At 36.2% G+C, this 13,400-nt stretch overlaps 1 protein-coding gene across 1 annotated transcript; it reads right to left on the bottom strand.

The window, feature by feature from the left end:
• Positions 1-388: 388 nt before the first annotated feature.
• On the bottom strand, positions 389-4,183 carry LOC18051734 (subtilisin-like protease SBT5.3). The gene is made up of 11 exons (XM_006447797.2): positions 4,037-4,183; positions 3,789-3,898; positions 3,355-3,452; positions 3,087-3,251; positions 2,860-2,968; positions 2,142-2,673; positions 1,934-2,031; positions 1,595-1,840; positions 1,400-1,514; positions 1,095-1,308; positions 389-1,020 (listed from the first exon to the last, which is right to left on the bottom strand). Exons 1-11 carry the CDS (start codon positions 4,118-4,120, stop codon positions 476-478), a joined length of 2,316 nt encoding a protein of 771 aa, XP_006447860.1. The 5' UTR covers positions 4,121-4,183; the 3' UTR covers positions 389-475.
• Between the last annotated feature and the right edge of the window lie 9,217 nt (positions 4,184-13,400).

Raw genomic sequence — 13,400 nt, 5'->3', positions numbered from 1 at the left:
TTTATTTTCGATCATTTATATGATAAAATTACACCAAAATATACATAAAAAAAGGGTTTAAATTGAAATTCAGTCGATTTTTATGTACTTCTACATTATTTTGGGCTCTCAAAGTTACTGCTTCTGTGTTATGATCTTCTAAGATTTACTGTTTATGTTTTATGATTTGTGACCCATCAATTTGATAACTTATCATATTGCCTCAAATCAGTGGGCAACACTTGAGTCATTGCCCTCGCTCTTTTAATTGGCTAGCTGTTTTACACACGTTCCACATTGCTAGCATCTAAAATGCTGTAATAAGTTGGCAACGCTAAATGTTAAATTTAATAGTAATTATACCAGCATCATTGGCTGAATTATGAAAATAAAACATATATAGTCAATCTTGTTTATGGGCCATCATTATCCAACAGACGATGAAGGCTTATTCCATCAAACATTTAAACTTAGGTAAGAGCAAATTTTAAGTTCATTACACTGCCTTCACCACTATAGGACTCCTCACTTGATGGTGTTTATCATCTGACCATATCAACTCTCCAAATGCATAATCCTTAGTAACACTTGCATTCTGAGCTTTAAAGATGACTTTGAAGCTTTTCTCCTCTCCAACATTTATAAACGTCAAGCTCTTTGGGGCAATTGTCACTGAAACTCCTTTCGGAGATTTTAAAAGAGCCTGGTAAGTTCCCGGAGAGCCAACGTTCTTGACTTTTCGCGTCACTGTGATTGAGCCGGAGAGTTTAGGGACTGTGATGGAAGGGTAGTTGAAGTCTACCAGACTAATGGTATGCTTGGGGCATGTGTAAGTGTAGTTTTTTGAGAACCAAAAAATTTCTTTTTTGTTGTATCCCAATGTACAAAGAAAGTTCAAGTAATCATTGGCCGTTAAGTCATAGACCAATCCAGGATCCATCGCAAGGTTTGGCTGCACATGGCCTGCTCCATAACTGAAGGGTGTTGCTTCGGCAAATGAAGCATTCAAAATTTGTTGCTTGTTGTTATCGTGTGTTGATGCTGTGAAATACAAGGACAAAGAAAAGATCAAAACCGAAACACTAAAAACGTTTCAAGGACTAGTTTTGATGTACCTGTGGTCATAATGGCTGATTGAATTGCTGCAGGACTCCAATCAGGATGGAGGATTTTGAGCAGGCTGGCGATACCAGAAATATGAGGACATGACATTGACGTTCCTGATACAGAGTTGAATGGACTCCGGCGCTTGTCGTAATTTAGGTGTGTTGGGCTTTGTGCTTCAGTATAGGCAGCGATTATGTTCTCTCCTGGTGCGGTGATATCAGGCTGAAAATGAAAGTAAAACAGCTAATTATTCAACTCTAGCAGCATAAAAGATAAAAGATATTATATTGAGTTGCCATTTTATATATGGTACCTTGAGAATCTCTGGGGTAATGATGTTTGGCCCTTTCGATGAAAAAGCAGCCATAAATGGAGCCGGCTTTGTTCCAAATTCTGTGGTTGGACGTGTAATGTAACCAACAGGATGCCTATTAAAGGAGAACAGCAAGTTACAGGGGTACTAATTTCATGATAGCTGATGAAATGTGAGGTATGCTTGTAATCTTACTTGATTGAAGTGATGTAACTAAATAAAGAAACACTATCATTGAAGTTGATATCTGAAGCAGGAAGGACATGAGGATCAGTCATACGATCATTGCCATATTCCGGTAAATTGACAAGAACGATGCCAGCAGCACCAGCTAAGGCTGCCTGTAGTCCCTTGTCTACACTTCTAGTATTTACATCAAGACAAACCAAGATCTTTCCTTTCACCTTCTTAGGATCTAGTGTTCCTTTCTTGCATATCAAGCTTCAATAGGAGCAAATTTCGCAGTGAATCCAAAGCTTCTTGCATGTGAAATTAGAATAGAAAAAATGAAAAGAAAAAATGTTGTACTCTTACGCATTTTCTACTGATGCATTAGCTAGTTTAGCATCTTCGGCACTGATAAAAGGGAAGAGCTTGTCACTCGGAAGGCCTTTCATTGATAAGCTTTGTCCCTTCATAATCGAATGTATGGTACCCAGTAAATTAAGTTCACATGCTCAAAGGATTTCTACTTTCTAGCAGGAAAAACATTAAAAGCAAGAGAACAAAAATATATATTGACCTTAAAGCGTTTGTTATTGCCAAGGACGACATAATTAGCAAAATCTCGATCCGTTGTGCTAGCCCCAACTACGATTTGCCACGGCGCTACATTTGATGCAGTACTATCTGCAGGACCTTCATTACCAGCAGAGGTGACAACCACAATGCCATGTTGAACAGCATGAAAAGAGCCAATTGCAATGCCATCTTCGAGCAATTGTGAGGGCTTTTCACCGCCTAATGAAACAGATAACACATCTACGCCATCATGAATGGCCATATCGAAGGCTGCAATTATATCTCCATCAAAACATCCGCCTGATCCTTCCCAGCAAACTTTGTAAGCCGCCACTCTAGCTTTTGGTGATCCTCCTTTTGCTGTCCCTTTGCCAAAGCCAAATACACTTGCTCCAGCGACAAAATTGCCACCAGCAGTTGATAATGTGTGAGTTCCATGTCCATCTATGTCACGCGGAGAATAAAAGAAAGAGTTGAGTGGTCCTTTATGAACTGCAAACTCGTGGTTGAAGTATCTTGCCCCAATTAGCTTCCTTCAGTGGAAACACCAACATTTTGCTCAGACTATATTTACAACCCCTCCCCCCCCCCCCCCCCCCCAACCCAAAAAAAAAAAATCTACTACCGCATCGAATATGTAGGATTCAATGAAGGAGCAAAAAGTTATACAAGAAAAGCAATAGAGCGAGCATAATCAAAAGCTTAGGGATTTAAGGAACCTGTTGCAATGAAACCGAGAATCTTTGTCATTTTGGCAAATTCCTTTCCACTTAGATGGAATCGGTCCAAATCCTTCGTCGCTAAAGCTTTTCGATTCAGGCCAGACTCCTAACAAAAAACGAACATCGCTTTGAAACAAAGCGTGACACTTAACAGTATTTTATTTCCAAAGCAGAGAAAATGAGTTTCAAGTTTCCTTGTCATAATATAAGGATGATCATCTCACCAGAGTCAATGTTTCCAATAATGGCATCTTCACCATATCTTGCCTTTTCCCAAATCGAGTTCGGTGGAATCCTGCCATTCTGCTCGAGTCCAAGAAATTCCCATGAATGAGTTGTGTGTAATTTCTTCTCCTTGCTCAGGAAAACTGAAAGTACCTTTGGATGTTCTGCATTATTCAAAGAACCAACCCCAGTTACTCATCAAGGAATTAAGAACGTAAAAATGCAAAGAACATATGTATATAGGGGAGCCCTGTTTCGGTTTCTTACTCGCTATCTCAGCTGCTACAGCATCATCTAATTTTGCTGCAAAGCCATTGATGTGCCTTGTGTACGAGTAAAAGATAGCCTCTTCAGGATTTTCATTACTGTTTAAAAATTCAGGAAAAAAAAAAGGTTATCAGACTGAATATTAATTGTACAAGTAAAGCATAAATGAGATATATGTTGTCACTAAGAATTTTTTTTCTCTTCCGATCATTCTTTTTTAATCTTGTTTTCGATGCCAATGTTCTTCTTTCACACAAAATGCATGCCTTAAGCAAAACAACGTTGAATTGCTACTTAACAACAACGCCTTACTAAAGAACAACTGGCTAAGTATTAAGTTTAAAATTTTGTAAAATGAGTATGTCCGCGTCAGAAATTAACTATCATAAGTTTTTTATTAATCCCTCGTATATTGCAAGTTCTGAGTTTTTGACCTTCCCAAGTATGATCCAAGAAACTCATAGTGAGACTGAGTCGCACGTTTTAGATCAACGGATGACAATTCTGGTCCATGCGAGTGAGCTCCCAAGTAAACAACATAAGACTGCATTCATTTAAAAAAAAAAAAAAAAAAATTAGCTGCCAACTATATAATTATTAAATCATCATTACTGGCAACAGTAGCAAGAAAGATAAATGCTTCAATAATAATGGAAGAATATATAATTAAAATACTAATTACCTGTTTGGCTGCAAGGGTGGGTCTCTGGCGCAGAGAAAAGAGAAGACAAGATAAGAGGAAAAGGGTGGGAGCTAAAAGCCTCATTTCTGACTACTTCTTTTAGTAATGTGTGTCAGTGTATGTGCTTAATCTCCTGACAATCAGATTTTGAAGGGTCTCTTCTGCTTTTATAAGCTAACGAAGCAGAGTGTTGAAACATTTTGGCCCTTCATTCTAAAAGCTTCAATCAACATGATATTATTTTACATCTCAAAAACAAAGACAAAGACAAAATAACAAAAAAAAAAAAAAATTATGTTATTTTACAGCTATCTGGCCCTGAATATCATCACATCAAGTCACATCATCAGTTTATACAAGTAATTAAAGTCCATAGTTAAATTTGTGTTACAGAAGAAGTTTATCTTAAATGTCTTAACACATTTTTAATAAACCGTATGAGAAATGGATGGCGTTGTACCGTTTATTAATATTTATATAAACTATTTTTAAATTTGTGTTATACTAATGATTTGCACCTTCTCCTCTCGTAATTCATGAAGGTTAAATGACGGGGTTTTAGTCTCCCTGTATAAATTGTTAGAGTAATCTTCTTCTTTCTTTGGGAATCATTTTGAGGATTGGGAGCATATTTTCACTATGAACTTCAATCATTCACTGATTTTCCAATCTGAACTTTCTTTCAATAACTTAAATGATTCTGCCAGTAAATTTGTTTGTATTTTATAATCCGATATTCCAAAAGGAAAAAAACAAAACACAAAGACTTCTTAATAGTTTAATACGGTGGCGGATTAAATTATCACTATATTTATTCTTTTTTTCCACTTTGTCTTTCAGGATAACTCCAAAGGGCTGCGGGTCTTTTTCTAATAATCGGAGCCCTTCCTTCACCACCCCATCTATGGGCTTACCAATTCGCCATAGATCCACGAGATTTCAAATCTGATAAAGAGATTTTGTTACTGTAATTTTGAGATTAAAGAAATCCTTTAAAAAGTATCTGCCTGGTCTGATATTCCAAAAGAAAAAGAAAAAGGAAAAGAAAAATCTGCTTTACGTGCGCGTGAAGCACGACTTCTCCGCAAAATTACTGTATTTTTAGAACTCCGCTTGCAATGGAAAGGTATTAGTCAACGGAGGCTTCAGGATTAAAGGCCATCAGCACCGTCCGATGGATAAAAGGTCCTTTTAGCTGGGTCCAATATCTCTCGTAAAACTTACTTATATTGTTAAAGAGAGATTCGTAATATACAGTATTAGATAACATAAAGTCTAAAAAGGTAGTCAATATAATTGTCTATTTAAAAAATACATTTTAGTTAGGGCCCAATATAAAGGACTTTTGGATTAAACAAAAAGAGAGTGACACTTTAGTGCATTTTAAACTTTGTTTATATCATTATAAAATTTTGTATATAATTATACTCTTGCCAGCTGACATCAATATTGATTGTCACGTGTATCCTATTAATTGAATTGATTATTAATTAGTGACATAATAATTTGATAATCCACGTCTTACATGCAAACTACTGTATATGCAATAATTCTCCCACACTGAGATTTTGATTAATATATAGAACCAGTATGACTCTAATTAAAATGGCAAATGTTAAAGAGACCAATAACTACTATAAATCTAAAATAAAGATGATAGTCCCGAGAATTGTAGTGAATTACTTTTGTGTAACCCATCAAGTGGTTCGGAATTTGTGAAGACAATTTGTCGGAAAATCGAATGCTGCTATAATTGCATTATTTGCTCAATTGTCCCAAAAGGCATTCACAAATGCTTGCCACACATAAAAAGCATTTTAGCGAGGGTCCAATATTATGGACCATTAGATTAAATAAAGAGATAATAAATATGTGTAAGTCCTAAAAATTTATTTTTTACCACAATATATTGTTCTTGATATGTTTTTATTATTTGGCCTTACCCAAAAAAGTCAGAAACTAAAAGACAGTCAATACTGTTTGATGGATAAAAAAGTTTAGCTGGGTCCAATGTTGTGTACCTTCTAGATTAAATAAAGAGATATTGACATTTAAATCCTTCTGAAAACTCATATTTTTGTCACTGTAGTTTTTCGTAGGTTTTCATTCACCGTCTTAGATATTTAATCAAGTCCCAGTATTGTCTTCTCAATTCAATGTAAAGCACCTTTGAATTATTCAAAAAGTGAAAGACACTTTAGTTCCTCTTATTATTATTTTTTTTTCTTATCATCGTAAGTTCTTACATATAGTATGTATCCTTACTGGTGTCAGTGGTGTGGCGTCAATATTGATTACAATTATGACAATACATAACTAATATGACCTGAATGAAAATAGTAAATATAAAAGAGATCAAAAACAACTAAAACTCCATAATTGTCATACTAGCAGTAGAAAACATATTTAGAAAATAAAAAAGAAAGTCTAATTATTAAAAAGAAAATAATAAAAAAAACTATACCATACTGATCCGACAAACGTAAGGGCTGCGGGATTGGTTTTGGCTGAATGTCACTTTTGCTCCACGTTGGATTCCAGCTCTTTTATTTTCTTCATTCTTCTCACCACTGTCAACGTCAACATTGCTAACACTCAATAGCTCTCCAATACTCGCAGCCTCTTTTTCCATCAAAGCAATAAGTTGAATCGCGTCTATTCCTTTTCCTATTACCTCTATCTGCCTCATGTCCTCCTCTCTTACTGCCGCCGATTCCACTCCTACATGCAACATTTGTAACCTTATGTAACTTTTATGGGTAATATTTATTGCACTTATAAAATTGAGATCTCAATTGATGCACATATTCGCGACTCTCATTCAATTCACCACGTAACAGTAACAAGATAATAAGATTGAAAGTATCAAAATGTAGCTTTGTTTTTACCTTTGAAGCTAACGGCAGCCATCATGGCGTTCATGCGGCCGCTCTTGTTACTGACCCCAAATTTGAACACCAACTTTTGCTGCAATCGACAGCAAGAGATAAAACACGAAAACAGTAACATATTTTGTTACGTATGTATACTTTAATGGCTAAAATTATTGTAAGTATGTGACTCGTACCTTCATAGTAGCAGTCTATTTGTATTGGAGATATTTGAATTCTTGTGTTGCCTGTAGTGCAGGATATCGTTTGAACTCACGAATAGTTTATAGAGTTAGGATCATCTCTATTTCAATACTTGAGTTTTTAAAGATCTTATTTTTTAGTGTATTATTAGGATTTAATTACTTTGAATTTTTTATTTATTAACAATCAATATCCAACAATTTTGTTAAGAAAGATCAGATAGTGAGAAAATTCTTATCTAAGTAAGGAATTTTTAAACTCAAATTAATGTATTCTATACACTTGTATTTATCTTAGAAAAAAGCATATCGGATTAGGAGTACCCGTTTTTTAAATTTAAATTTTGACACGAATTTTTCAATATTTATCTCATATTATCGAATATATAGCGTAGAGAATAGCAGTAGCAGAGTGGCGTGGCAACATTAACTGAAATCTCAAGTATTTTACGAGAGATATTAATATGTAATTGTTTGAAATATTAATTTAGTTTGGGTAACTTAATGAAAAGACAAAAAAAAAAGAATTTTTATTTAATTTGACAATTTGAAATTCCAAAATAAACCTTTTAATCACTCACTACAATTACAAATATACATTTAATTAGTAGGCACAATCAGTATGAAAAGTTAAATTAATAAAATACTTGAAGCTAAAGTCTAGTTCCAGTAATAAACAGTGACCGTGATATAACTTAAACCCTGAATTCGAAATTTAATGAGTGCTTAAGTTAGTAAAAAAATAAAATAAAAGACTTGTTTTTTTTTTTTTTTTTCCTTTTGGGAACCGGCTTAGGTTGCTAGATTAACCACACCCATAATATGTGAGCAACCTCGCTACGTCGTTTTGCAGCAAAGTTAACAGTGAACAAACATCTATCCTATTTCCCGTTATCTTGATTAGATCCCCCACTAATGACATTGCTTCCGCACCTATACATTATTATTGGTTACTCACTCGCACCCAGATAAGAAAAAAAAAGTAAAGAAAATCCTTAAATTTTTCGTACTTACATGAAAAATAATTGTTAGAAGTGTGAACGAGAATCTGGATATAATAACAAACGACAATGTCGGATCTTTCCAAATATATTCAACGACAATGCGGCTTGATAATACATGTCGCTTGGAAGCGTCGCTCTCGCGTCTGACATCATCGTATGACATTTATATGATCTCAGACGCCTATGTTAAGTAAAGCTTCCGCAATCCATGTGACACATTCAGCCATTATAAGCCCAAAAACTGTGGCCTTGAATACCGTTTAATCTTTCGAATGCTCATCACATGATATGCACGTGCGAAAGGTTGTTAGAAACGGTTAAAAGAAGCGGGAAAATTCTGGGTTTCTTAGCAACAAACCCAGAATGCAAGCTGTCTTCTGAGCCAATTTGCAGGAAGCTTACAGACGTGTATATAAAGCCTTAATGGCTTCGCTAGTTCAATTAATTAACTCTCTCTAAGAAACTTGTATCTTGATTTGCATTGATGGAAGCTGTAGCTCTGTTTCTCAAATAGGATGCAGGCCACCATGACTTAACCTCTACAAACTTGTTTCTTTGTTCTGTTCTTACTCTTCATCTCCATTGTTTTCTATTTGATTAGTCTTAATTGGTTTGTTATCCACTCTTGATCAATTAATCAGTGTGTAGTTATTGTTCTTGGGGTACAAGATCAGGCAAATACTGATATAAATAACAACAATAATGCATCAACTTTATATACCTAAAAAGCTAGCAGCTGTATCCATGGCCTTTTTATGGGACCCTTTGATGTCAAATTTGATCATTATATTTTGCCGCAAACCGTAGATCCACAGTAAAATAAAATAAAATAAAGGAATCATTCAGAATATTAGAATTATAGTTTTGTACTTTGGTAAATATACATATGAAACTTATGTTGGAGAATTAATAAATAAAACACACAAAAACACACTATTTTATTTCTTCAACAACACTCCTCACCAATTACAACTCTTATTTTTCACTCTCTACACCTTAGAGATTTTGCTACTTCACTTGATATTTAAACCAAAGGGGAGAGGGGGTATTTATACATGAAACAAACTAATCACAACTATTCATTTATTCAACTAATAAACAAATCCTCACCATCTATTAAAACCTACCACTCACCTACTTCACCAACCACACCTAACACACCTAACACAAATAATTCAAACCTCACCAACCATACCTACTCATGGAACCTTCCATGAGTTGGGCTTAATTTATTCATCTTGGATCAAGTTTATGATCCAACACCTCCCCTTAAACTTGATCCTATGACACCAAGCAAACTTCTGAATCTTACAAAGTCTTCTTGCTTGAGTGGCTTAATGAAGATATCAGCTGCTTGATCTTGTGATTTTACATACTTGATTTGCACTTCTTTTCTTGCAATACACTCTCTTATGAAATGATAGCGAGTGTCTATGTGTTTACTTCGATCATGAAAGACTGGATTCTTGGATAGGGCAATTGCTGATTTGGTATCAACACAAATCTCGGTTGGCTCTTCTTGTGCCAAACTCAACTCCTTCAGCAAATTTCTGAGCCAAATTGCATGACAAACACTTGATGTGGCAGCTACATATTCAGCTTCACAGGTGGATAGCGTGACAATTGGTTGCTTCTTTGACATCCATGTGAAAGCAGTTTCTCCCATGAAGAACACAAATCCTGTTGTGTTCTTTCGATCATCTACATCTCCACCCCAATCGCTATCGCTATATCCAATAAGCTTGTAGTCATTAGAAAATGAGTATAACAAGGCGAAATTAATTGTACCTTTGATGTAGCGAAGGATTCTTTTTGCAGCTTTAAAATGGGTGGTCTTTGGATTCTCCATGTATCGGCTCACAAGTCCAACAGCATAAAGGATATCTGGTCTTGTGCATGTCAAATAACGTAAGCTTCCAACCAAACTTTTAAAGAATGTTGGATCTATATCTTCGCCTTCATCATATTTGGATAACTTGACTCCGCATTCCACTGGCGTGCTTATAGGCTTGCAATCATTCATCTTGAACCTTTTGAGAATCTCCTTTGCATAGCTTTCTTGGGAGATAAATATGCATTCTTCCTTTTGCTTGACTTCAATGCCGAGGTAATATGCCATCAGTCCGATGTCAGTCATCTCGAACTCTTTGATCATCATTCTCTTGAACTCTTCAAACAAGCTTGGATTACTTCCAGTGAAGATGAGATCATCCACATACAGGCACACAATCAAAATATCTCCATCTTTTTCTTTGACGTAGAGAGCATGTTCATATGGGCATTTGGTGAAGCCTTTCTCTTGAAAATACTTGTCAATTCTGCTATTCCATGCCCTTGGTGCTTGCTTTAACCCGTAAAGAGCTTTCTTCAATCTCAAAACTTTGTCTTCATGTCCTTTCACCACATAGCCTAATGGTTGTTCGATGTAAACTTCTTTTTCAAGGAATCCATTTAAGAAAGTAGACTTCACATCCATTTGAAAAATCTTCCACTTGTTCTGAGCAGCCAAAGAAATAATAAGTCTAATAGTTTCAAGTCGAGCTACAGGAGCAAATACCTCGTCATAGTCTATGCCAGCCTTTTGACTATAGCCTTTTGCAACTAGCCTCGCCTTGTGCCTTTCAATTTCTCCCTTCGCGTTTCTTTTTGTTTTATACACCCATTTGACACCAATCGCCTTGTGACCTTTTGGAAGAGTAGTAAGCTCCCAAGTATCATTCTTCACAATGGCTTTGATTTCTTCATCCATTGCAATTCTCCACTTCTCATCTAGTGCAGCTTCTTGGAAGTTGACTGGCTCACAATCAGCAAAGAGGCAAAAGAGAGTGAGATTGTCATGTCTCTCAGTTACCTCATAGAGATCTTGAAGACTCCTTGTACGTTCTTCGGTTCTTTCATTTAAGAAAGACGGCGGTGAATCTCCGCATGTGGTTGATGCTGGTGAGATAGGTGGAGTGGCAGGCTCTTGTTGTTCATCTACTTGTTTTATCTGTGTATGATCATCTTCTTCAATGGGAAAGAAGTTGAAGTCATCCACACCAGAGCCAAAATCACATTCTCTTTCTTCATCAAAAATTACATCTCGACTGATCACGATCTTTCCGTTGTTTGGATTGTAAAGCTTGTATCCTTTGGAGTTGTTGTCGTAGCCGATAAAGATGAACTTCTCCCTTTTGTCATCCAGCTTGGCTCTACTTTCGTCTGGTACATGTACATGGGCAATGCTTCTGAAAACTCTTAGATGGGTGATGCCGGGTTTTCTTCCACTCCAAGCTTCTTGTGGCGTCTTACCCCACACGCTTCTTGTTGGAGATCGATTGGATAAGTAGACTGCACATGCAACTGCTTCAGCCTAAAATTCTTTAGGTAGCCTCTTACTCTTAAGCATGCTTCTTGCCATGTTGAGAATGGTTCTGTTCTTCCTTTCTGCAACACCATTTTGTTGGGGGGATCTTAGAACTGTCAAAGGGCGTCGAATTCCATTTGCTTCACAAAACTCAAAAAATTCTTTAGAAGTGAACTCTCCACCTCGATCAGATCTCATGGCTTTAATCTGGTATCTACTTTCTTTTTCAACTGCAGCTTTAAACTTCTTGAAAGCTTCAAAGACTTCTGATTTTTGCTTCAAAAAATACACCCAAGTTTTTCTTGAAAAATCATCTATGAAGATAAGGAAGTAGTTACTTTTACCAAGGGAGTTTGGCTTGAATGGACCGCACACATCAGTACGAATAAGCTCGAGTGGCTTCTGAGCTCTTGAGTTTGACTCCTTTGGAAAGCTCTTTCTGAACTGCTTGCCAAGTAAACATCATTCACAAAGTTGATCAGGGTGATTGATATATGGTAAGCCTTTCACCATGTTCTTCTTAGATAGTAGCTCCAGTCCTCCAAAGTTGAGATGCCCATATCGAAGATGCCAAGTCCAGGATTGATCTTTGTGACAGGCTTTGAGACATTTTGCAACATCATTTTGAATATTTAATGGAAACATTCTATTCTTCGACATTTTCACCTTTGTAATTAGATTTCATTTGTCATCTCTTAGGAAAAGACTATAATCTTTTAAGTGAATATCATAGCCTTTTTTTCTAAAAGTTGACCTAAACTAAGAATGTTGCTTTTCATATTGGGCACATAGTAAACATTCAAAATTATTTGGTGGCTACCATCTTTTGCACGAAAAAGAATGTTACCTCTACCCTTCACTGGTACTTTTGAATCATCTCCAAAAGCGACACTACCATTCACAGATTCACTTAGTTGCACGAACATGCTTCTGTTTCCACTCATATGATTGCTAGCACCTGTGTCAAGATACCATGTATTTTCTTGACCTCCACTTGTGTCATTGCGTGCTAGTAAAAGTGTGTCATTTTCATCATTTTTCTTTTCAGCATAGTTCACTCTCTCTTCAATTCTGGTGCTTGGAGCTCTGCATTCTGAAGCATAATGCCCAAACTTTTGACAATTATAGCATTGTACTTGGGATTTGTCATACCTCGATCTTGGATTGCCTCTGCCTCGTCCTCTGGTTGAGCTTTCTCCTTTGGCATAATTGTAGTTGTTGTTGTTGAAATTCCAACCTCGTCCATGACCACGACCTCTACCTCGGACATAGTGCCTTCTCTCGTTGTCGGAGCTTTCTTCTCTTTTCTTTGGATTGACTTCTTCGATTCCTTGCTTCTTTTTTTATTTTTCTTCATAGACTTGCAACCTTCCTTGAAGTTGCTCGATTGTCATATCCTCCAGATCTCTTGTTTCTTCAATTGTCACAACAATATGGTCAAACTTCGAGTCTACTGATCAAAGTATCTTTTCAATGATCCTTACCTCTTTTAACTCCTCGCCATTTCTTTTTAATTCATTGGAAACGGTTACAACCCGAGTAAAGTAGTCAGAAATTGACTCCGACGCCTTCATGTGTAAGGACTCAAATTCTCCTCGTAATGTTTGGAGACGAACCTTCTTAACTTGCTCCGCTCCTTTGTAAGAGGTCTCTAGTTTCTCTCATGCTTCTTTTGAGGAGGTTGTACCAGCAATCTTTTCAAAAGCATCTTCATCTAATGATTGAAATATGAGATATTTTGCTTTATTCTATTTCTTCTTCAAGTCTTTTAAATTCTCCTTCTGCACCGTAGTTAAAGTGGCTTCATTTTCTGGCACAATAAAGCCTTTCTCCACAACATCCCATACATCATGTGCGCCCAATAGAGCCTTCATTTTAATACTCCAATTGTCAAACTTACTTCCCTTTAATTGTGGAACGTGAAATGACATCATACTACCG

This window comes from Citrus clementina, unplaced genomic scaffold, assembly GCF_000493195.1.
Source record: "Citrus clementina cultivar Clemenules unplaced genomic scaffold, Citrus_clementina_v1.0 scaffold_2, whole genome shotgun sequence".
Taxonomy (NCBI): domain Eukaryota; kingdom Viridiplantae; phylum Streptophyta; class Magnoliopsida; order Sapindales; family Rutaceae; genus Citrus; species Citrus x clementina.
Note: the sequence above shows the minus strand (reverse complement) of the source record. Positions and strands in the feature narration are given on the sequence as shown.

What these genes read in the sequence shown, in the direction of transcription:
- LOC18051734 (XM_006447797.2), bottom strand. Translation starts at nt 4,120, where the DNA reads ATGAGGCTTTTAGCTCCCACCCTTTTCCTCTTATCTTGTCTTCTCTTT. An exon ending in CCACCCTTGCAGCCAAACAG is followed by an intron (nt 3,899 to 4,036) that starts GTAATTAGTATT and finishes AAATGAATGCAG; the next exon opens with TCTTATGTTGTTTACTTGGG. An exon ending in TGTAGCAGCTGAGATAGCGA is followed by an intron (nt 3,252 to 3,354) that starts GTAAGAAACCGA and finishes TGAATAATGCAG; the next exon opens with AACATCCAAAGGTACTTTCA.